The sequence below is a fragment of the Anarrhichthys ocellatus genome, unplaced genomic scaffold (genome assembly GCF_004355925.1).
Source record: "Anarrhichthys ocellatus isolate YVR2014 unplaced genomic scaffold, GSC_Weel_1.0 scaffold62, whole genome shotgun sequence".
Taxonomy (NCBI): Eukaryota; Metazoa; Chordata; class Actinopteri; order Perciformes; family Anarhichadidae; genus Anarrhichthys; species Anarrhichthys ocellatus.
The window spans coordinates 106,603-129,302 of NW_022280092.1; the positions used below are offsets into that span (position 1 = coordinate 106,603).

The 22,700-nt window shown below is 40.8% G+C and overlaps 4 protein-coding genes and 1 non-coding gene across 7 annotated transcripts; 3 read left to right on the forward strand and 2 right to left on the reverse strand.

Moving 5' to 3' along the window:
* Positions 1-462: 462 nt before the first annotated feature.
* On the reverse strand, positions 463-5,848 carry LOC116397134 (ER lumen protein-retaining receptor 2). The gene is made up of 5 exons (XM_031872312.1): positions 5,590-5,848; positions 3,821-3,921; positions 3,557-3,715; positions 3,175-3,427; positions 463-1,841 (listed from the first exon to the last, which is right to left on the reverse strand). Exons 1-5 carry the CDS (start codon positions 5,678-5,680, stop codon positions 1,807-1,809), a joined length of 639 nt encoding a protein of 212 aa, XP_031728172.1. The 5' UTR covers positions 5,681-5,848; the 3' UTR covers positions 463-1,806.
* Positions 5,849-6,893: 1,045 nt separating this feature from the next.
* Positions 6,894-9,770, forward strand: LOC116397081 (uncharacterized). 2 transcript variants are annotated; one of them, XM_031872228.1, is made up of 6 exons: positions 6,894-6,959; positions 7,161-7,466; positions 7,549-7,643; positions 7,767-7,814; positions 8,056-8,166; positions 8,306-9,770. In XM_031872228.1, exons 1-6 carry the CDS (start codon positions 6,908-6,910, stop codon positions 8,357-8,359), a joined length of 666 nt encoding a protein of 221 aa, XP_031728088.1. In that variant the 5' UTR covers positions 6,894-6,907; the 3' UTR covers positions 8,360-9,770. The 2 variants fall into 2 exon arrangements, with proteins under 2 accessions (XP_031728088.1, XP_031728087.1); XM_031872227.1 differs by lacking the exon at positions 8,306-9,770 and having other exon boundaries at positions 8,056-8,290.
* Positions 9,771-9,851: 81 nt separating this feature from the next.
* Positions 9,852-13,648, reverse strand: mfsd13al (major facilitator superfamily domain containing 13a-like). The gene is made up of 7 exons (XM_031872237.1): positions 13,224-13,648; positions 12,567-12,881; positions 12,030-12,458; positions 11,651-11,805; positions 11,449-11,532; positions 11,095-11,238; positions 9,852-10,123 (listed from the first exon to the last, which is right to left on the reverse strand). The coding sequence occupies exons 1-7, from the start codon at positions 13,389-13,391 to the stop codon at positions 9,982-9,984; spliced, it is 1,437 nt and encodes a 478-aa protein (XP_031728097.1). The 5' UTR covers positions 13,392-13,648; the 3' UTR covers positions 9,852-9,981.
* A 148-nt stretch (positions 13,649-13,796) lies between these two features.
* Positions 13,797-21,385, forward strand: cdr2a (cerebellar degeneration-related protein 2a). 2 transcript variants are annotated; one of them, XM_031872305.1, is made up of 7 exons: positions 13,797-14,222; positions 15,780-15,892; positions 17,210-17,358; positions 17,466-17,642; positions 18,695-19,009; positions 19,170-19,452; positions 19,621-21,385. In XM_031872305.1, exons 1-7 carry the CDS (start codon positions 14,144-14,146, stop codon positions 19,885-19,887), a joined length of 1,383 nt encoding a protein of 460 aa, XP_031728165.1. In that variant the 5' UTR covers positions 13,797-14,143; the 3' UTR covers positions 19,888-21,385. The 2 variants fall into 2 exon arrangements, with proteins under 2 accessions (XP_031728165.1, XP_031728166.1); XM_031872306.1 differs by having other exon boundaries at positions 19,170-19,425.
* Positions 21,386-22,087: 702 nt separating this feature from the next.
* Positions 22,088-22,169, forward strand: trnal-uag (transfer RNA leucine (anticodon UAG)). The gene has a single exon. It is a non-coding gene; the product is annotated as a tRNA-Leu (tRNA).
* Positions 22,170-22,700: the final 531 nt, after the last annotated feature.

A 22,700-nucleotide genomic window follows, 5' to 3' on the forward strand; every position in this document is an offset into this window, starting at 1 on the left:
AAATATTATCTGGTAAAAAAAAGCAATCTGTTGCACGGCACACATTGACTTCTCACGGTGGTGTTACTACTTTACATTTTTTATCGTAAAAGAAGATCCTCGTGTATTACAAGGAACTTGAGATGAGTTTGGGAAAGAAGTCCATCCTTAATATGCATCTTGGTTGCAATAATCTTTATTGGAATTAACCGAGTTTACTTAACATTATGTTCTATATAACGTTTAATAGTACAGTCACAGAGGACATTTTTCTGCATGGAGTACTTTTAATACTTTCAGTACATTTTCCTGATTATAGTTGCATACTTTTACTGAAGTAACAAGTAAAGCAGGACTTACAGTGTGGTATTTACACTTTAATTTCGGTAAAGGATCTGAACTCTTCCTCTGTCACGGTCCACAGTGCTACTAGTGTGCTTCTATTCTCACATGATTTCAATAATCAAACAGCAACAAAGGGTGATTCTCATAAAATCTTTAATGGAGGCAATATCATGCAAAAAAAAAAAAAAAAAACATAAAAAGTAGAAAGAAATTCTTAAAGAATGACTAATATGAAGAAAAATGTTATCAAGAGGCCTTTCAGTTTAATAGAAATGCACCCATTGAACACCACTCATCGATTATGGACCAGCACCATTACAAATCGGTTTAATTGGACATACAGTTCACACTTGAGATGTCACAGTCAGTCATACGAAGGATATTAATCCAAAAAAATCATCATTTGGCGATTCCTTATTGCTTTCAGTGATTTCAACCTTCAGATAACCGACGAGTCGGCGTTTGAAGGTGTTGGTACGTTTGTTAATGGGGTGCAATGCTAGCAGAAACAACGTTTGAGCTCTAGCTACATCAGAAATGTGATGTAGCATTATTTACATTAAAGCATTGTATTTTCTTCAATACAGTAAGCCAAGGGGAAAAATATCAATAAACACATGAAAGGTTTCATTCCAAATGAGATATCCAACATTTGAAAATACCAATATCTTTGTCCAACTGACTGTCGACATTAAATTAATTTATTTCATGATATAAAACTACAAACCCTCTAATGAGTTGTTTACAAAAAGCTTCAGATTTATAGAGTTAAAATGTTGGTTTGAGCAATTTTAGAAAGCAATGCTTTTACAAAAATGCACGTGTGTGTGTGTGTGTGTGTGTGTGTGTGTGTGTGTGTGTGTGGTCGTGTAACTGTTGCTGTTGGCATCTTTAAATATTCCAGCTGACGGTACATGTATTACAGTAAATGCAGACTCAAACAAATCCAAAAGTAAAAAAAAAAAAAAAATAGTGTGAGAAAGTGGACATAATCCCCATCAGGCACTCTGATACATTACCTCTTTATCTCACTCTTTAATAAGACTGTACATTTGTGCATTTCATTACAAAGTCAAACAAGGTACTTCTCAGAGTCGACCCTATTCGTGACATTATAAAAAAAACAAATTAAAAAACAAGCGTATACACCTCGGATGTAGAAGAAAAACAAAAAAAAAAAAAAAAAAAAAAAGCCTTTTCTCCTAATTTGAAGAGCAATGAAAAGAAGTTTAAGGCAAAATGCTGAACGCAGAAATCCAAAGGTTGACCAGCTATGATTTTTGTTCAGCTCTGGTGTTGGTTGGCATTCACCGGATCCATCAGCGATCATCAAGAAGACTAGTGTTTCCCCCCCCCCCCCCGATAGTTGTCTCTCTGCCTCGGGCATCTTTTGCTGTAGGCCACGAGATTACGTGATGTCATCGCCATAACCCCCCCCCCCTCCCTGAGTCTGCTGGGATTCTCCGTCGCCTTCTGCGTGTTTTACGCCGGCAGGCTCAGCTTCTTGCCTTTCAACACTGAGGAGTGAGACAGAAAGAAAGACAGTCAGTCAGGAAACGTCACCGTCTACATTCTCCAACAGATGTTTTACACCACTTTGCTTTGACAGGTTTAAAAGTGCCAGGGTTTCCTTTTTCAATGAGTTTTTTTTAAAAGCGGAATTCATTGATGCGTGTTCAGACGTAGCCTCCAGTGGTTGTAAAAAACAGATATTTCCAGGAAGTAGAGAGAAAGAGAATCCCCATGTTTCCAACCCATCTAAAGAACCGCAGAGATTTAGACCGATGACATATTAAACAATATTAAAACAATCAAGGGCGTAAGACATCATTTTCACACAGAAGATATAACACAGAGACATGTTGTTTTTTGAAATGGAAAAGGAGACTGGAAACGTCCAAACCAGACAATCTGCTGAGTGTGTTGTGAATATTTATTTCTGCTTTACAGCATAAAACAAATGGGAACTTAACCTGCTCGTTTCTTTAATGTGAAAGGTCTTATGTCGTTTGTTTTAACCCTTTTGCGGTTTTATTTTAGGTCTGTTATTCGTTCTTTTATGTGAAGCTTTTATGCTGCCGCCTTCACCAGGACTCCCTTAAAAAAGATACAGATTCAAAATTGGACAAATTTTAACACCAAATCAATGAAGAAGTTAAAAAGATCCTTTACTAGATGTTGACCCCCAGAAAACTACTGCATTGAAGTTACTGTGCAGAAAAATCAGGCTCTAGTAAGATTAGAAAGTGTGATGTCCAAGTTTTTCTATATTTGTGTTGCTTCAAAACAAACTAGTGTGAGTAGTTGCAGTTTTGGAAGCACTGCGATGTGATAGAAGAGTGCATCTTTAGTAAAGGAAAGGTTTTAGTCTGTCTTGACTTTACTCACAAGTCATTTCTTTCTAATGCCACGGAAAGTAATAGAGGGAAAAAAATCTGCAGTTATGGTTTCGGGAGAAAATGGATTTTGAAGTTCAACTGATGCAAATTATAAGTGTGTACTTCCAAACTGTATATGAGCACAAATCCCCCTTTGTGTGTTTCCTTACTGAGCTACTGTGGATGGACAGTAATATAAAGAGGGCAAAGACAACTCTATTCAGGAAACTCCATCTGCTAGAATCACATATTAGCTTCAGCTGAACTTTTGCAGGGAACAAGAGCTGTAGAGCTCCTTCGTTGAAGGTACTCTAGGAAGTGATTAGTTCAGGGCCAGTGTGGACTGGAGAAATGATTAGATCATCCAATAACTCTTTCAAACATATAGGCATTGTGTAATAATAATTACTCTCTTATTTCCTTACGTTTATCTATATAACGCCATAATGGATGAGAGCAGCAGGAAACCCACCTTTGGTGACATAAAGGTAGAAGAAGTCACAGTAGAGGACAGTCTGGACCAAACCGGCCACGATGGCGATCATGTCAAAGAAGCCTTCAAAGTAGAAACGCCAGATCCAGTTGAAAAGGTAGAGGGCCCGATACAGGCCCAGGCAGAACAGGTAGTGGGTGGTAATCGTCTCGGCCTCGCCAGTCTTGCTGATCATGAAGAGCTGCGGCAGGATTGCCACCGACTCCAGGTAGATGGAGAACGTCCACAGGATCTGACGACGGATACATTTAGCAGAAATACAATAAACTTAAATTAATATCGGGCATACTACAGTAAGATAAGACATTGTGGTCAGCTTTTATGTCACAGTGTGACAACAGTACGAGAGGATCGAACCCACCTCTAGGACAGCGAAGTCGTGGTTAATGAGAACAGCAAGACCCCCGACGGGAACAACCAGGAACTCCACTCTGAAACTGTCATGGTTGCCATCGTAGGTGGCCCTGAACTTCGCGTAGATCAGGTAGACTGTGGCAAACGCACAACCGACGTAGATCACCTGGTAAACAAAGCAGAGCAGCTTGTCATTGGAGCTACTGGCGAGAAGCAAGGGACTTGTATGAAAAGGCTGCTGGTCAGAGCTGCGACGGGACTCGGGTCTTACCTTCATGCATGTGTTATAGAGCGAGATGAAGGAGGTGAGCAGGTCCAAGTAGCGTGTGGTGAACACTATAGCAAACAGGATTTGGCTCTTTCCAGAGATACCTTTAACAGAGATATCAAGCAGAGTTAACATTTGTGTTGAACCATCAGCAACTTCAGAAGACCTTCACATGAATATAAAACATGAATCACAAAAGCGTTTCCTTGTTGAACGGTGACATCTACTGGAAACATGATGAATATGTATCTGGAAATTCTGCAATCTCCATCCTTTTGGACTTGTTTTTATAGGTATTAGGTAAATCATCTCATCTGTCCCTTGCAAATAAACTATAATAAACTCTAAATTAAATTGATTGATTGAGCTGATTTGTAGCCTTACAGCCCTGTGATAGCCCGGCAACTTTTCCAAAACGTACCACTGATTCTCAGCCAAATTCATGCAGGAATAGGATTCAAATCCCCAAAAAGGATAAACAGGTCCTGACCCTCCAGGAGATTGATCTAGTGTTTTCTGCATATTTGCTTATACCTGTCTCTCTGCCTATGCAGTGTAAGTATACTCTGTCCTCTGTCCAGGTCTTTATGATACAGAGGTCTTGGTGCTTGGGAACACTTTGACGTTGATCAATATTTTCTCTGATCCACATTCTCATGTGTGTATGCACTTAACTTACCTAATATTACCATTCTCTGATGTGTAATTACACTATTTCTATCTATTATACACAACATATATTCTATATCTGTCAGTCTTGGAAGAGAGAGCTTTTGGTCATTTTTTCCCCCACCTTTTAATACCATTAAAGGCAAATGTATGCGTTGTGATTTAAGGCAATAGAAATTAAATTTACTTGATTTACAGATTTCCTAAAGATAAAAATCTCTCTGTAATAAACAATTTCAACTGAAGAGATAACTTAGATGTATATAAAAACTACGTAACATCTTACCACTTTAGCCTAAATTATACATAAACACACATGACCTAACATAACCTCCATTAACTTTGAACCTGCAGTCAATGGACCAGCTTTGCGGGCCAATCGCCGCACTTCAAATGACGGAAGTAGCACACCACAAACCATTCTCATCTGTGTGCTTCAAGGTGCAGATTAATACATGTTACACGTTATAAGAGAGAAACTAAGAATGGTAAAAGAAAAAAAGTATCTACTTCCGCAGCGTGTTCGCGAACGCCACGTCAGAAGTCAGACCAAAAAAGTCGAGCACCGAACCTCAAATTAACAGAGCAGGAGAAGATGGACTGGTGATGTGTAGAGAAAGAAAAACCGAACACCGAAACAGAAGGAAGGAATATCCACCCCTAAAAAAATATCTAATAAACGTATTAATTCATCGGACGTTACTAAGCATCGTACAGCTGGTTTAGCTAGCATAGTTAAGGTTAACTAACTCGTGCTAGCAATCCCAACAAAGCTAACGTTAGATGATGCTAAACTATGTTGACATGCTGACTTCGACTTTTAAATATACATATTTCTCGTAAAACTAGCAAGTAGACTGCTGCTATAAGTGATAGAGGTACAGACAGCCATTTCTGGTTGTTATCAGCAGTTTGCTAACGCTACTAGCCATAGACTCCAATGAATGAGTTGGAAACATTAGCATGCAGCTAACTGTAGCTAGCATGGAGCTTGCTAAGAAGAAAGAAGGCTAAAAACGACCGTTTAAAGCAATTTAAAGAAAGGCAAAGACAATCAGAAACGTTTGGAAAATAACAAACAACAAACTATAGCTATGGCTCACCTGCACACGACCTGCTTTTCCATATTTTGAGTAGCAGGATGATGATAGCAGCCAGATGAGAGAGGTCTCCTGTCAGTCTGAAGACGTTCATTGTTGCAGATTGAAAGAACAGAGACCAGCTGGGCAGCTAACGCAGATGTCCCTTTAATCCTCTGAAGTAGACCGTTTCAAACTAAATGGATGAAAGCTTCTCTTCCTCAATTTAGCAGCGAGCCGGTCTTTGGGCTGTACGGGATTGAAAATATGGCGAGTGTACAGGTCGACGTGGAAGGGGGCGTGAGAAAACACACAGAGAGATTCCGATTGGATCAGAATCTGATTGACAGCACGAGAAGACCCGCCTACAACAAACTGGCCGGAAAGGGAGCAGATGCTTGAGCCCTGTGTGAATGACGAGGAGCCGATTACATTGGGTGGGACCGGCAGCATTTAACTGACGTTTTGATAAAATGACCCAGTGTAATAGGATAGATGATATAATTACACATCACTGGGTTGTTATTACCAGTGTATTAACATGTAGGCAGCTATTTAATGTTGAAGCTGGTCGAGGTTCATTTTCTAGCAACTTTACTTACTGTTGGTCAAATATTCATATGTAAAATAACTAGGAATCCAGCCTTTAACATGCACTTTGCATTTTTTTTGTGCTGCAGCTTTATATTATCAACATCAGAGCCCTAATGCTAATATGCTGCCAAGTCATTAAAGATGGTTTTCCAATTGGGCAAAGTGGGGTCCTATAGGCTATAGGGGCCCGGTAAAAGCCCCAGCTTCACTGTGTATTTAATTATATATTATAATATATATATATATGTGTATATATATAGCAAACCAATCTAGATATTTAGTTGTCTTTTACCCCCTTAAAAAGTTTGCTCAGCTGTATCAACATTTCACTACATTACATATTGCTTTCTGAATTTACTCCTTTCCTAGATTGCTCCATCGCCTGCACACAGAGATGATGGTTCACTTCTTACTTCTTACAGAAAATGTTGTTCATATTTGGCGATAACAGGCTGATTTACTGTATGACATAAAAATGTCATCATTCTGACCATTCATTCATCTGTAAATCTATTTGCACTTGATATCATAAATCGTTGTTTATTTTACCATCGTTATCATGTAATTTTACTACAAACACAATTAAATGCCTCATGTTTATGAAAATCCAAAGCGTTACCATTGAGTTGCAAAAGATAGGAAAATAAGTAGGAACAAAGTCTAGAGGAAGTGCAATATACCCACTTCCCATGTTGTCAGCTTCATGCAAGTAATAATGAGATCATTCACAAACTGCCAAGCCTCCGACATGGACCGGTTGGTTTGGTTCTCTCTCCTGCTCAGCTACCTGCCAGTAACGGGTAAGATGTCTTTTTTAGCATCATGTATATTAGTCCTTTAGGGAATCATGTTTTTTTTTTAGGGAATACATTTTTTCAACATAAGCAATAAGAATTGGGCATAACAGCTTCTTTTCAACAGTAGTTTTGTGGTTTCTCTGAAACATTTTGGGCTAGAAAATGAACGTTTCATCTGTTAAATGTCTCGTCTATTCATTCTAGAGAGCTGCTTATCACAGCCAAACAAGATGATGTGGTGGAAACCCGGACAATTTGCTGTTCTCAAGTGTATCGTCAGTCCACCTTGTTCAGCCAGCCTGCATTATGAGTGGTTTACCTTTAAGGAAAACTGCCATCTCCGTCTCAACCTGAATGGCGATAATCACAGGTACAGCCTGGACGGAGCATCTTTAAACATCAAGTCACTTCACGTTAATGACAGCGGGATCTACCACTGTGCAGTATCGAGAGAAAACCCAGCACAAGGCGCCCAATATGTAGGGTTGGGTACAACTCTTGTGGTTAGGGGTAAGAGTCTAAAATTACAGGTGAGGCTCAGATGTGTTGATTTAAGATGAATTGGGAGAGACAGATTTTCTTTTGTTTTCAGAACAAAAAAGAACAATGATGAAGCCCATTATATGGGTATCATTTGCCCTCTTGGCCATCTACAGCACGACAGTAGTGGCACTTATGATAAAGAAGGTAAAATACATTCAGATATTCATTTAAAATGTGGTGTATTGTTAAGATCTATCGAAGTTCATACAAATGAGACGGAACACCGAAAATGTGCTGTTGTGAAATGTGTGTTCCTCTCTGTTCCAGTGTGGCTGCAATATGAGCGTCTGCAGAAGTGTGCGCAAAACTGACAAGGTTAGAAATAACTACTTGATTTTCTTTCATTTGTGTTTGATGTGTTTACAAAACGGGGTAAAACAGAAGCAGAAACAGGAACAGGAACCAACGCCTGTGTGAACTACTGGCCAGAAAAGGCTCTTACAACACCACAAATGACAAAGCAGTTGTTGACCAGCTTTTCTTAACACCTAGAAGAAAAAAAAAATCTCTAAATATCTCTGGTTTGTAACAAATTTGTTCTTAACTTTCCAAACAGAAAAACTCAACTAAAACAGCACAGTTTGGTGATGTGCTTCAAGAAATGTACAGCAAAGGGAAATTGGACAAAGGCAAAAAAACTGTGAGCAGAAACCGTCCTCAAGCTGAGGTAAATAATGTTGCAGCATGTTGCGGTTCGATTGAGTCAGACAGACAGATTGAGTAAGCGAGACACTTCTGCATAGCTTGTGTTACAGCACATATGTAGTCTTACCGTCATTTTCACATGTAATTGAATCTCGTTGCAGGCTGCAAGCACGGAGTTCAAGACCTCAACTGATGACGTCTATCAAAATGTTTAGGTGTCATAAAAGGATATTAAACGACTCAGACCTCCATCATCAGGGTCGAGTGGAAATTCTGATGCCATGAACCACCTGACAGAGGACGCCATTATGTGACAGAGGAAGGGAGCAAATCATCAAAGGCTGCAAGTTAATCGAGTGCTTGCTCACCTTTTCTCATGAAGTGAGACATAACAACCACAACAAACAATTTTCCAGTTTCAGCAGTGATGGACAGACAGACTCTCTCTGAAGGCATTATAGTTTTATTTATGTTCTGTTGATTGTAATTAATGTGGGAGCACCTTCAACCTTTTTTAAAAAAAACAGGGCAGTGTTTACATGGGAAAAGAAATAAAGAAAATCCAGTTCAATTCAGAAATCCAGCAGAGTCACATGATTTTAATTCCTCAAGTTAATTCCTTCTATATATTTGTGAATCACAAACTTGTCTCAACATTCTGGTAATAGTTGTGTACAAACGCATTATTAAGCAAGAACACTGTACATAAAACATAAAATCATTTTAAACAACGTAATGACATTAGAGGCACATTACTGATCTATTTACATAGAATAGCAGTGGCAGTAGTATAGAGCAAAAGGTTGTACTTTTGATGCTGAAGTGGCTTTTGCTCTGAAAAACGATCATCAACTGATAAACTTACAGTAAGGCAATAATTCAACTTGATGTGTTTGTGAAGCATCTTGCGGTGTCATATTCTGTACAATAACTTTTATGCAAATACCAACAGAAACAATCCAGACAGTTAACGTTAGAATGTACTTTATGAAGTCAAAGAGGATGTTTACATGTCAATGTGCATTTTTACACATTAAAGCTGTGATATGAAATTTTGGATTTATACCATTCACTCAAACATCCTTTGGTCATAGTGCGTGTGAATTCTTCCCTTTCTGCCTTCTATCTCCTATGATTCAGCCTGAGTGGTGTGAGCCGCGTTTTGACGTAAAACATTTAAGCTCTCCTCAAGTATTGGTTATAATTTACAGTGACACACAGGTCTGCATAAGGCCCCACAGATCGATCAAATAAATGCATATCAGACCATCAAGTTGAATCACTGTATTTTGGAGCATGGCAGGAATTAAATCTACAACTGCTAATTTTGCTCATGTTTAAAGCAAAAATGCACTGAAGCAACTAATCATATATAACCAAATGTTGGAGGTAGACCTTTAGCTGCTAAAGCTTTTTTTTAAAAAAGAATTTGTATTGGCTGTTACCATTAATGAAAGATACTTGTATTTTTCACAGTATGAAACACTTATTGTCAAGACTATCTTAATTTACATTCAGTTTCAAAGTACAGTTCCTCTATTAAGAACAAAACAGTATGTTTCACATACCTTCTGAGGTATTGGTCCTTTATTAAAGAGCACAACAATCATGCAGGATGTTCCTGTTAATTAGCTGTAGCTATACACACCCACCCACCCACCCACCCACACCCACACACACCCACCCACCCACACCCACACACACCCACACACACAGTATAATCCTGGAATATACAGTGAAAGAAGGAACGTAATCTCATACTTGGCCATAAAGAATTTCCTCAAATCCCAGCCGAAGAAATAGCAACAGGCTTCCTTTGAACACTAAAATATTGAAGTCAGCCGTCAACGTATTTTGTGTCAACCGTGTGACTGTTGCGTATGGAGAACGGCCTCCAAGCGAGTGCTTGCAGAGCGGCGACACACATGGGCACCAGACACACCAAGTAGAACATGACACTATGGAGACTCTCTGAGGCGCTGCAAACAAGGAGACATTTGGTTCAAGTGTTTGTATGCTTATATTTATTTAGAACTGCTGCAATTTAGATTACACCATTTCCCTTGCTGCACAATGTTATGCAACAATCAACAATTACAGGTGACCTTTGAAAATAAAGACTTAGTTACCGACATGTATTCAGTTGAAAATAAACTTGATGGGGAAAAAGGCAACTGCTGTTACTTCAAAGTGTCTGAGCTTTAAAATCACCAACCATTAAGATCAATGATTTTAATAAGGACCACACTCACTAAGATATGTATACTTTACATTACAAATGTTCATTTTATAAGTATAATAAAGGTTTATAGATTGGCTTTCCCACTGCTGCTTCCAGGGTGAAGCTGGCTCCCATTCCTTTGAAACCCAATTGAAAGGTTAATATTTTTGTAAAATGAAATTACAAGGTGCCCATGTGTACAGTGAAACTGTTTTGGCTGGCTGTAATAATTCCTTCTGGTCATGCTGGCTGTGAAGAGATCAATTCCTGATGTGGTCCCAAAGTAAAAAGATGACAAAATCCACAGTCCTCTACTGCTACACAAAAATATATTCCAAAGTTTATCCGAGTTTACATGAGGCTTTAGCTCTTATTAGCCAGTATGAACCGGGGGAATGATTACAGCAAGCAAAACCTGTTACAGTGTTCATATGGGCACCCGACTATTCTCTTAAGACACACCTGAAAAAGAGTGAACCCATCCTCCAAAAGTTGCTTTCAATCCATCACAAATCAATTTACTGGAAGTTAAGTTTCATAATATAGAAACTGAACACTGAAGGCATGCTTTGGGAGATGGTCTTATAATATAAATAAAGATTATGGCTAAGCCTAGGGGAGCAAACGCATATTACTTAATACTGAATTAGTACTACAACAGAATGGTTACCATCAACAATCCATAAAAATAACTGCTTTACTGTGTGTGTTTTTTTTTGTCAGACTTACCTTATATTTGAATCCCTTCCAGCGTCCTTCAGCTGTTCATATCCAAACTGGTTGAGGATATTGAGCACCATCATTGGGGCTAGAGACTGAGCCGGCTTAGTGAACAGAGCATTCGTCCCAAAGACCATGGAGGAGAGAGGGGAACTGTAGAGAAGGCAAAATATGATACAGGAATATGTTTGATTATAAAATAAATAACAACATGATGGATTGGCTTCATTAGATAGATCATTTGGCACTGCTAACAAAAATATGCTATTGCCTAATTTCATGTTTATTGTCTGATGACGTGCTGTAAATTTGTATGTGACGAATGACCGAGTTTGTGGACGTATGCTGATAATTATGTTTTACCTGCGCTTGTACTTCTGCAGGTCTGTGTCAATGATGTCAGCCAAAGCCAAGCCAAAAAGACTGAAGGCTGCCTGTATTATGACCCTGCATAGAAGATAAGGGAGAGACTGAAGGCATAACTCAATCAAAGTGCAGTCATAATGAACTGTAATTATAAGAAAAAGAGAAAGAGTGTTAGAATAACAGTTGTATGACCTCTTACATGTTAGCGGTGAGGAAAAATGCCATAAAATAGTAGTGCTGAGGACCGAGTGCGAGCATCACAGCTGCCATTCCAGCTTCCATGTAGAAGGTGAAGAGGATTATCCGGTAGTAGCCAACATCATGGAGCAGACTCTGACAGCTCAATACTAACAGCTGGGACGGAGAAAAGGGGTCAGGAACAGCACATAAACATAAAGTAGTATGACAAATATGTTCTGGCTGTTGCATTCAGGTGATTGTACAGAGCTCTGAGCTCCGAGTTTGAGAGTGGGCTGCCTAGAAGCATCGTATCCATGAGCTATGTTGTAACAGTAAGTATGGTCCTTTGAGGTAACGGGAGGACAAATGGACACAAAAAGCCACTGAGGGACAAATACCTGTGGACAGATGAATCCCGCTCCGTACATGATGCTCTTGGCCAGTGATGGAAGCACATCTGGAGGAATCAGGTGCTCAGCAAATATCATGGTAAAATTATTGAAGAAAGCCAACACAAAAACCTGGAAGAAGTTCATGCACACAAAAAGCCGGAAGTCCCTGTTGCTCAGAATTTGCCATGTCAAAGTTGTTAACATGGAGAAGGAAAAGCCTGATTGATGGGAAGTCTGGTCAGGAGACTCCAGTGCGTCTGATTCAGATCCTTTGTTATCAAAGCGGCTCGCACTGTGGAGGCCCGTGTAGAGCATGCAGACACAGCTCACGACAGCGATCAGCACGGTGTAGGCTTGGAAGGACGCAAAGTCCTCCATGTTACTGGACAACACACCACAGAAGAGGACACTGGAGGAGCCAAGGAGAGAAGCCACCTGGGAAATAAAAAGTGAAGGATATGAGAGGGATAAACAGTTACCCTGTCGGCTCCAGAGGCATACAGAGGAAAGACAGTGGAAGCGTTTGGTACACAAAGTCCTTACCTGGCTGTACTTTACAAGTCTTAGTCGGCTCTGATGGTGGCTGGAGATCTCTGCAAACAACGCACATTGTGCCAGCAGCACAAAAGTCAGCATGGCGTCAAAAGCACACAGCGCCACCATCAAGTGTACGCCGCTCAACCAGTCACCGGGGGCGTAGGTCTGCCATGGGAACCAGGCTATAAGAAAAGCCAGTGAGTATAGGGGAGCACCATACAGGATGGAGAGACGTCTCTGGGAGCAGCAGGGCACCCTGGAGTTATCTTGCAGGTAGCCAAAAAGAGGGTCATTGATTGCATTCCACACCATGTACACCACCTGTGGAGATATTAATTTAAGTGTTTCAAGTAGTGCTCAAACTGTTTACTGATAAGTCGATCAACAGAGAGTTGTTTTTGAAGCTCGTTCCAGCTTCTCAAATGTGAGGATTTTGTGCTTTTCTCCAATTTGCATGATTGTAAATTGACTATCTTTGAGTTTTGGACAGCTGGCCGGATGAAACACCCAACATGAAGACATCACTATTGCCAAAATGAACAATGTTGTTGGCTTGGTTGTACAGGATCCTGTCTCCACTACTGTATGCCTCCTCCTCGGCCGGACGAGTTTAATTGTATAACAGGATTTATTAACAGCATTATGTCAAGATAAAACACTCACTTGTGATTGGTGGAATGCTCCCTCTGATATCTTGTACTTATTGAGAAAGAGTTTGACATAGTAGAAGCTAAAGATGTTGTTTATCATGCCAGATCCCAGTGTGGTCATAGAATAAGCCACAGCTGCTGGATTGAGCCCAAAGTTGATCGACTGTCGCACTACATCCATTCTCCCCGCGCCAGCTGTCTTCTCCGCGACTGCTCGGGTAACTCAGGTAACGATGAAGTTACCTGTCGGTCTGGCTGGAGCGAGATGTTATCGCTTCTGATAACTATGTGACGCTGTTGTTTAGCATGTTAATAGCAAACATAGTGAAGTTATTAGTTGACACGATGTTTTTTTTTTTTACCCGGTAAGGACACGACTAACTGTGTGCTGAAACTGTTTCAAATGGAAATCATGTCAAACTCGATTCCTGCTGCAGCGGAGGCGCGCGGGTGATTCTACAGAACAAACAAACATCTGATTGGTCAGAAGAGTTCTTTGGACCAATTTACTGCTTCGTGATTGGTGGACAAGGCTTCCGTTGGCTGTCAACGGAAGCAGGAAATAAGACAAACGGAAACATTTTAAAGCATGTTAAGCTTTTCTTTAAAACTTGATTGTGAATCGTATTACAAATAATTTAAATATTCAGTTACAATAAATAGGTTTTAAAATAAATGGGTTTTTTTTATCTTAATTATATCTGCCACCTGCCGGATGCTGGAGTGTATTTGCCACGTTGCGGTAGACAACAGACTTAACGCCCCACACAAACACACACACACACACACACCGGGACAAGGATGTAGTTTACATTCCTCCACGCACGGTGGTGGACGGCGGACAACTTCTGACTGCTTATTTGAACACCCACCTGCGTGTCAGGTTTCTCTCAGGTGGAGCCGCCAAACAGAGACTCACCCGGCGGCTGTAAAATGTTAACTGACGTGATTCTGGAGGAAGATTTTGACAAGAATGGAGAGGCGTGGTACGACCCACGCGATCTGGAACATGGTAAGAGCTGCTCGGCTCTTAAACTAAACTAAACTCTGTCTGACCGGCTGGGCTGATGTGTTATTACTGAATAGACAGATGCATACAGATAGCAGAATAATTTAATTAACTGTGTTATTATCACATCAGCTAAAAAGTTTGACAATAAATAAACAGTTGAAGTAGGCTACTGTGGTTGCTTGTAAGTTCATTATATTGGTTTTCTCTGCACATGATGACATGACAAGCTCTAATGGGCTCAGAGATGAAATTAGATTGAAGTCTATCGTCTACACTTGTGATACATACTCACACCTAGTCATGTGTTGAAGGCTGTGGCCAAGGTTTGCCTGCAGCTGTCACAGGTCCTGTGTTGTTTGTTTTCTGAAATGCTTTCTTCTCATGTGTGTCTATGCTGCTGACAAGTCCACAAACTGGACTGGGTTTGAGATAAAGAGACATAATTAGAGGTGGAGTACTTTATTAACGCACAAGAGACATTGCAATTACAGCAGGCAAGTAACACTAATCATGCAAAAAAAAAAATATGACCATGAACAAGAAGAAATAACTTTGATGAAACTAGAACCTGACTCTCTAATATGTCCTGTGTCTCAAGGTCCGGGATTGCGCTTGCCTACATAATAGGATTATTTGTAATTCTAATATACGTTGTGTGTGTACTCGCAGGTAGAGATGTGTGTTACAATACAGGGATATGAGATAACAAAGAGCTAAATGCAGCCAGATTCTTGGAATGTCCGAAAAGTGCAACAGAGTATTGGAAAGATCAACAACAGAAAAATTATAGAACTGAACTTATTCGTCGATTTAATCAAATAACAACCAGCAACTATTTCACCAAGAAAAAAATGCCAATTTCTTACTATGTTTCAGAAGTTAGGAAACGACAAATCAATCAAGAAAATAATTGGCAGATGAATCAATAATGAAAAGAACTATTAGTGGCAGCCCTAATTAACTACTATGGGTTCATTATTGACCAAGTGAGCAGTTCGTCCAAGTTGTAGGGGAAAAAATGTGTCTTGTTCTACTGAGTGATGGCAGCAGGAAGGAGAGACTTCCTGTTGCATTTTACAGAGGAGCTTCATATAACTGTTTTATTGTTTGGATTAACAGTTTGTGCAGCATCCTCCTCTCCGCTACCAACTCTAAGGACTTTAAAAGTAGGGATCAAGGTTGTTATTTGGTCGCCACGTGACGTGTCTGAGTAAAAACAAAATCACTGGGCATACACTGCGTATTGCGTGAAACATGTTTGGTTTCATTGCATTGTTATTAAAGCAGTCCCACATAAGTCATGCTTCACTTCAGCTCAGAGGCCGATTCAGCAATGTTGCTGGAAAATATCCAGACTTTTAACAGAGTTTAGTGGGAGAACGGTTCACAAGGAGATCCCAAAGCATGCCTTAGATTCCTCTTTGTATGAGACAAAGAGGTAGGTGTGTGTGTGTGTGTGCCCGCCCCCTTTACACATCTAGTTCTATCCGTTGCCTGTGTTTGGGCATTGGAAGTGTCTTGTATCGTGTGTTTACATGTTTTCCTGTGTTTTGACAGATCTCCACTTGGCAGCGGAGCTCGGGAAAACCCTGCTGGACCAGAACTGTGAGCTGGAGCAGGCCCTGCAGCAGATGTACTCCACCAACAAGGAGCAGCTGCAGGAGATAGAGGTGATAAATGTTAGGAGGGAACTAATCAAGAGTTCCTGAAGCTCCAGAAGCGCTAAACTCGCTTTGAGGAAGGCATATCCATTTCACTATGCAAAAACGTAGTGTGTATACAGTCCAATGGGAGAGAAGTCCCCGTTGAGAGATCTGAAAAATGTCCCTTCCCTTTCACTGTCATTGTGAATTTCTCTCCCCTTTAAATAGGCTTGAGTAAAAGCTAATCCTGACCAGTCTGATTTACAGTAGAGAGCCTGAGTGCGGCCTCCTGGCAGGATGTTCGTCTACCTAATTATAGGAAAACTTTCACCACCTTATTTGCCACCTTGGACACGGTTCAAGTAACAAATATTTACAAAACGTTGTATTTTTTTATTTTTTTTATTCATATATAATCCCAAAATCAATAGAAGATCAAACTGTCTGGCAGTTATGTCAGTCTACCTTCATACAGCAGAGCATGGATCTAGTTTTACCTGGGAGTTCTCAGGTTATAAATAAACACAATTAGGTCTTTTGTTTCAGAGCTCAGACATTTATTTTTGGCATATGAAGACAGTGCTGAATGATCTATATTAGTTCGAGCACATGGCCTTAATCAGGCCAACAAAGATAAGAGCCTTAATTTGTTTACGGTAGTTAGAGGGCCTATTGAGGTTGATATGTTAATCCCCATACGTCTCTCTGACCCTCATCCTCACGCAGCGTCCGCCACTGGTGCTACCCACTGCACTAATGACAGTCTCAAGGATACAGGGGCTGTGCTGCTACACTAGATAGATGGTTGCATTGATCTCTACCAGAGAAAAGTCATTTAGTTTAAAGAAGAGACGGGGGCTATTGCAGAAACATCTTTTTTCGGTAATGGGTACATTCTTGTCCACCATGCAATATAGCTCACAGACTCATGTTATATTTCTCCTTTTAAAGGCCCTTAGTTGGCAGCTCTTTGCTTCTAAGGAAGCCTTTGTTTGTTCGGTAATAAAATATATTGGCTTGGGATATAAAACCAAATGTGAGTGTAAAACTTGCTTCTTTCTTTTCTATGGGTAAGTTTTAAAGAGGTTTTAAATAACTAAACGGCTTCAAAATAAAAAATTTAAAAGTCCAATACTATTTTCCAAGGCTCAACGTCTTCAAATATCTTTTTTTATTGGTGCAACAGCTCAGAACCATAAAAATATTCGGTCTGCAATTATACAAAACATAGAAAACATGCACATTCGTTTTACCTGACCATTGCAGACTAATTGATTTAATACACGTGTATCTATTAATGAACCTTAAGTTAAATCTTTGTTATTTCCCTCCCTTATTCACCAGCACCTGAACAAGCAGGTGGACCTGCTGCGTCAGATGAACGACCAGCACGCCAGAGTGTACGAGCAGCTAGACGTGGCCGCCCGAGATCTGGAGCAAGGCAACCTGAGGCTAGTGCAGGACAGCCGCCTGGCCCAGCAGAAGATCCACAGGTCCGTCTGCCAGTTAATTTGTCTTTTAAATTACATTTTGCATAATTGGATATCAATCATTTGACTGAGTGCAGAACCTCAGAGCCACATTCTTCTCTTCCCGTCAGTCTGACAGAGACTATCGAAGGGCTTCAGACCTACATGGAGGACCTGCAGACCCAGGTGGAGGAGCTGAAGACTGCCCAGGCGGAGCGAAACAAAAGAGAGCTGGCAGAGCAGCGACGCCACCTGGGAGCACAGAGTGTGTCCTGCCTCAAAGAGCTGTATGACTTACACCATGACAGGTATTTCATGTGTGTGTGAGTCAGTGCACATATTCTGGTGGACAGTGCTAATAGCAGAACCGCAGGATGAGACAGAGGGACTATTTTCAGAGAGGGAAAATGTGCGGTAGATCCAGACAATATTGTGAAATAAAGTCACAGTAGTGATGACACATATTTACCAACCATTACAGGAACACTAGTAAGTGTTCCTGTGTGATCATCTCTTAACCTCAGCGCACTGCTGTCTCAGCCCCTTGTATGCTGACTGGACACCTACAGGTCACCCAGAGCCCGACCAGACGTCCCCCTTTAGACATAATCCAAAGGAGGAGGAGGTTAATCCTCCAATATTGTCACCAGCGTACTAGCATACACACAACTGTTATTGTTATACTGTTATACTCTTATTGTTTGTTACTCAACAAAACAATTGTTAACCTAAAATGTAGTAGTAAGCCTCCTATGTTTCTGTATATATGTACACAGAAAATGTGTCATGGCAGCTCCCAAGGGGCGTTTCAGCAGTGCAAACAATGAAGCAAGAGGTCTAGTAAATAGCATATTATGAGTATAGTATATTAAATTATTATTACTATAACCAACATTTTAAATGCTGCTTAATAAATGCATTAACCCTTTAGTTTCCTTGATGGAGATCTAACACTTTATGATGAATAATCTCAGCACTTTCCTTTACTGCATTAAAAGCATAGATTAAATGATTTTTGCTGACCCTAAAAGAATAGCATGTGGGGGAGGTGAATTTGTTTTTTCAGCCCTAAGTGGTCTCCCTATGAAGTTGCCGAGTCCCCGACAACCTCCAACAAAACAATAAGACAAAATCTGAGTAGAAAGACAAAACCCAGGGGGGAAAAAACCCTACAGATCACTCGCTATGAGACACTGTTAATTGAGGTTTTAGTTAGTGAATTAAACTGAAACTGTAAAAGAAGGCCAAACTAAAAATGATCCCCTTGGCTACACCTCTGTATGAAACTATTCATGTATTGTGAGTTTGTTTTGAAGTGCTATTTTCACACATTTATTGACATTTCCGTTTCCCGGCTCAGGCATCCGGCCCACGATGGTCCGCGCGTGGATGGACTCTGGTCCCTGCAGGGCTCTTTCTATGACAGAGACAGACGCCAAGACCCGGAGGGGGAGAACGCAGCTCTCCAGCGCTCCGTCCAGACCCTTCAGAGCCAGATAGCTGTGGAGCGGAGCTGCAGGGAGGCTGCAGAGCAAGAGAGTGAGTTGACTTCCAGGGAGAACAGAGGCCTGGAGCAGCGGTTGGACTCGCTGGCCGGCTGCCGAGCCAGGAAGAAGGAGCTGGAGGCCGAAGTGGAGCAGCTGCGGCTTCTGTGGCGCGCTGACCGTGCCAACAGGTAGGCCTAACTTACTGTATTTACAAACCAGATTCAAATTGTCAAATTATTAGTGATACAACATTTGACGTACAGCACAAGAACAGACCTATAATAGGTGTAAATATTCCTCAAAATACTTGAGACTTACACCTCCTTGTCCCCCTCCAATCTCCCCCAGTATCAGAAGACCGGAGCAGCTGCTGCTGCCTGATGAAGTATTCTTTGCCTCAGAAGACAGACCCAGCCCAGGGCAGGACGAGATCGAGCAGAAGGTAGAAAAGGACGAGGAGCAGAGACAATACATCCGGCAGATGTGCAACAGCGACAGCGTTTTGAGAGCGGCGAGCGCAGACGAGATTCGCCGCGGTCACGAGCAGCTGTGTATAAGGCGAGCGGAGGCGGTGAAACAGAGGGGCATCTCTCTGCTAAACGAGGTGGATGCACAGTACAGCGCACTGCAGGTGGCGTATGCATAGCATGTCCAGTACAATTTATGTATGATCAATATTCAGGAAAATGTATTTTTTTTTTCTACGTTAGAGAGTTTGTTGCAAAATTCAATGATTTTTTTCAAAAAGCCACAGTTAAAGAAAATGTATGCACTTCCCTAAAATACGTCTGTTGTTTAGGTGAAGTATGAAGAGCTGCTGCGGCGGTGCCAGCAGGCAGACGGGCCAAGCCATAAAGCCGTGCAGACGCCCAACGGTCCCTTAGCGAGCAGCCGGACCCGCCGCCGCCGGTCGTCTGCTGCTCCGTCTGATCCGACAGTGGTTCTTGACGGCCAGCAGCCCGAGTACAAGGCTCTCTTCAAGGAGATTTTCACCTGCATCCAAAAGACCAAAGACGACCTCGGCACCAGCAGAGGTCCAGTGGACGACGGTGACGCCCAAGGATGATTGTGTTATTCATAATCCTGGGACTTACACTGGTCTGTCTGTCAAAGTTTGTTGACAAAAGGAGAAACTTGGAGGTTTGCTTTGTTGTAAAAAATATCCAGAGGGTGCAGATGCAATATCTTTGGCAATTTACAATCCTCTTATCTCCTGTCATTTTGATACGTCTATGCTTTTGTTAGTCAGCACTGTTCCCTTTATTCCGTCCTCATCAAAAAATGAAGTGTTATAAAATGTGTTACATAAAGCAGCTTTGTGATTTGATGTCATTTTACAAGTTCAACAACACATTTGAAAAAAAACTGAAACCTATAGATGAAAGAATTATTGTATTGGGAGATATGTATAGTAAGAATAAAATGTTATACGTTACGTATGACTTATTTAAACAGGAATGTTGTAATAGGATGAAAAACTGTAGCTTTGTAATACCTCAAGACTCAGGAGTTTATGATAATTAGCTTAACAGCTAACGTGAGTTGGTTTTGTAAGTTGGCAATAGTTGGTTCACCAGTTGAGGGCCATTGGCGTGTCACCAGAGAAATATTAGTGGACACTAGAATACTGTCTTTATATCAGAAAGACACATAACAGCTCTGCACTTTTTATGACTAAATCCTATTTTATTTATTTATTTCAAAGAAGTTCAGTGAAAATTAAAATATATTTATTTTCTTTGTTGTTAAATATGCAGAGCAGATTGGTCAGCTGAGTAAGTAATACTAACACTGAGGTGCTTATTTTCTGGATGTTTATATTCTGTCTGTTGCAGGTTATGGAAAAACAACACAGAGGCAAAAATATTCCCTTGTTAATTAACAATTTCCTGCTTCTGACTTGGACATTTCCTGCTCTTAATGTAGAACTGAAATTGTGTTGATCAGGTTACCATGAACAATGGAAACACTTCAATTTCACTTTCCATGTGATGTGACGATCATGTGAAAGAAGATGCTCAATTGACAATGCTGATGTAATAACATACAGTTGCGTATAGTGTGGCATTTAGCAATGTGCTGTTTTTGAAGCTGTGAAACTTTTCTTCTAACTAGTTATTAAAACATTGATGCAACAGCCTGTTGACTTTTCACTGAGTCTAATGTCGAAAACACCAACTGTGGCATGACCAGTGCGTGCATTTGAAAGCTGAATTGTGGGCGCTGTAGCAAGAGAGAAAGCATCACTACGTAGTTTGTGTGTGTGTGTGTGTGTAGAGATGTTTCAACCTGTCCTCCAACGCAACAGCAGAGAAGCATTTTCTCTCCAACAGAACCCAGAGGAATCCTCGTTCTTGGAAGTCCTCCATCCCCCAGCGAACTCTGAGGTCCAGCAAACAATTAATGGGGCTTTGTCTGTTTTCATAATTAGGTTTTACATAACTGAGATTTCCCGACCATGCTTTCAAATCCAATAAACCTCCAAACAAGGGGATTGCATACCAGCATGACTAAATGGGACAGGTCTCGGCAAGACCGTAAGCACACAAGCAGACATCTTACAAAGGCATCGGCATAGCAATCAGTACAGGTCTAGGACTAGAAGACTAAAGATACTGTAAAAATAAAGCTGCACAGTAACAAGGAAACTGGATTCACAAACGCTGTTGGCAACAACTTCAGGCCTCCTTCTAAAAGCCACTCCCTCAAAATTATCATTATTTGGGACTAATCTATGTCATGGGAAAAAAAAGTTTATTTACAGTCCCAGTCTCTCCTATCTGTGGACTGGAAATTAAGCTATCAGCACACTACAAACTGGTGACTCAATGAGGTACCGATTTACGTGCACCCAACTGAGAAAGTTGGTATCACCTCTGCTTCCAGTGGAAAAGATAGTCTGGAGCGTAAAAGTCCTTCTCTCTTGATTTATTACCTCAATTTTGTTTTTGCCAGTGATGTTTTTCCTTTACCTTGAACTTGATGAGATTCCTCCCTTTACACTGTAATTCTTCCTCTGTGGACCTCGTGGGGGTCACAGCACCTGATTCATCCTCCTCTATCTATTGCCTCCTCTTCTGCTCTTCAATTTGTAAACTCTTCATCCGCATACTACAGTCATTCACATTGTCAACACTAAGTAAGGCTGTCTGTACTAGTCTACAACCATAGTCTGGATATAAGAGGACTCTGCCCGGTTGGCACTCGTGTTTCCACCGTTGTCTTCCGGTATCAAGATATAATATATCACGCGGTTGCTGCACGGTGGTAGCGTGGCCGAGTGGTCTAAGGCGCTGGATTTAGGCTCCAGTCATTTCGATGGCGTGGGTTCGAATCCCACCGCTGCCAGTTCTTTGTTGTTTTTCTTGGTAGAAAACCAATAGATGCACAAACTGAGTCAACAGATACGCAAGGAAAAAAAACGCCCCAAAAATACCCCAAAACTCATGTTGATGCTACGATTATTACACACCACCGGGAAAATCTTTGACGGTGCAAGGGCGCACTCGTGTGGCAGTCTACAGGTAAAAAATAATAATAAAAAAACTGCTTAGTTTTCCAACGTGACATGCTGGATCTGGAACTAAAAATTATACTTTTCACTTAAGTAGTGTTGTGGAAGATTTCTATGTTAATCGGGAGAAGAGAGTTTTGTTCACAAATCAATAATAAAGTCTTAACAAGATTCAAAGTAGTCTTTGTCCGTTTATTCTCTTGCAAGAGGGAATAAAACACAACAGCTACGTATTCAGTAGACTGTGTGGATGCTTCAAAATATGTAACACACAAGCCCCTTTATTTATACAGCAACACGTTATTTCTCAAAGGCACAGCACCCACGAGGGCTTTGTCTGCTGCATCCAGCTGGATTTTCACAGC

Bases quoted from the DNA above. Each gene is read 5' to 3' on its own strand.
- LOC116397134 (XM_031872312.1), bottom strand. From the start codon at position 5,680: ATGAACGTCTTCAGACTGACAGGAGACCTCTCTCATCTGGCTGCTATC. The intron at 3,922-5,589 runs GTGAGCCATAGC...TCTCTGTTAAAG, and splicing joins GAAAAGCAGGTCGTGTGCAG to GTATCTCTGGAAAGAGCCAA. The intron at 3,716-3,820 runs GTAAGACCCGAG...TTTGTTTACCAG, and splicing joins TCTATAACACATGCATGAAG to GTGATCTACGTCGGTTGTGC.
- LOC116397081 (XM_031872227.1), top strand. From the start codon at position 6,908: ATGGACCGGTTGGTTTGGTTCTCTCTCCTGCTCAGCTACCTGCCAGTA. The intron at 7,467-7,548 runs GTAAGAGTCTAA...TTTTGTTTTCAG, and splicing joins TACAACTCTTGTGGTTAGGG to AACAAAAAAGAACAATGATG. The intron at 7,815-8,055 runs GTTAGAAATAAC...CTTTCCAAACAG, and splicing joins GTGTGCGCAAAACTGACAAG to AAAAACTCAACTAAAACAGC.
- mfsd13al (XM_031872237.1), bottom strand. From the start codon at position 13,391: ATGGATGTAGTGCGACAGTCGATCAACTTTGGGCTCAATCCAGCAGCT. The intron at 12,882-13,223 runs GTGAGTGTTTTA...ATATCTCCACAG, and splicing joins GAGCATTCCACCAATCACAA to GTGGTGTACATGGTGTGGAA. The intron at 11,533-11,650 runs GTAAGAGGTCAT...TCTTCTATGCAG, and splicing joins TTTTTCCTCACCGCTAACAT to GGTCATAATACAGGCAGCCT.
- cdr2a (XM_031872305.1), top strand. From the start codon at position 14,144: ATGTTAACTGACGTGATTCTGGAGGAAGATTTTGACAAGAATGGAGAG. The intron at 17,359-17,465 runs GTCCGTCTGCCA...TCTTCCCGTCAG, and splicing joins GCCCAGCAGAAGATCCACAG to TCTGACAGAGACTATCGAAG. The intron at 19,010-19,169 runs GTAGGCCTAACT...AATCTCCCCCAG, and splicing joins CGCGCTGACCGTGCCAACAG to TATCAGAAGACCGGAGCAGC.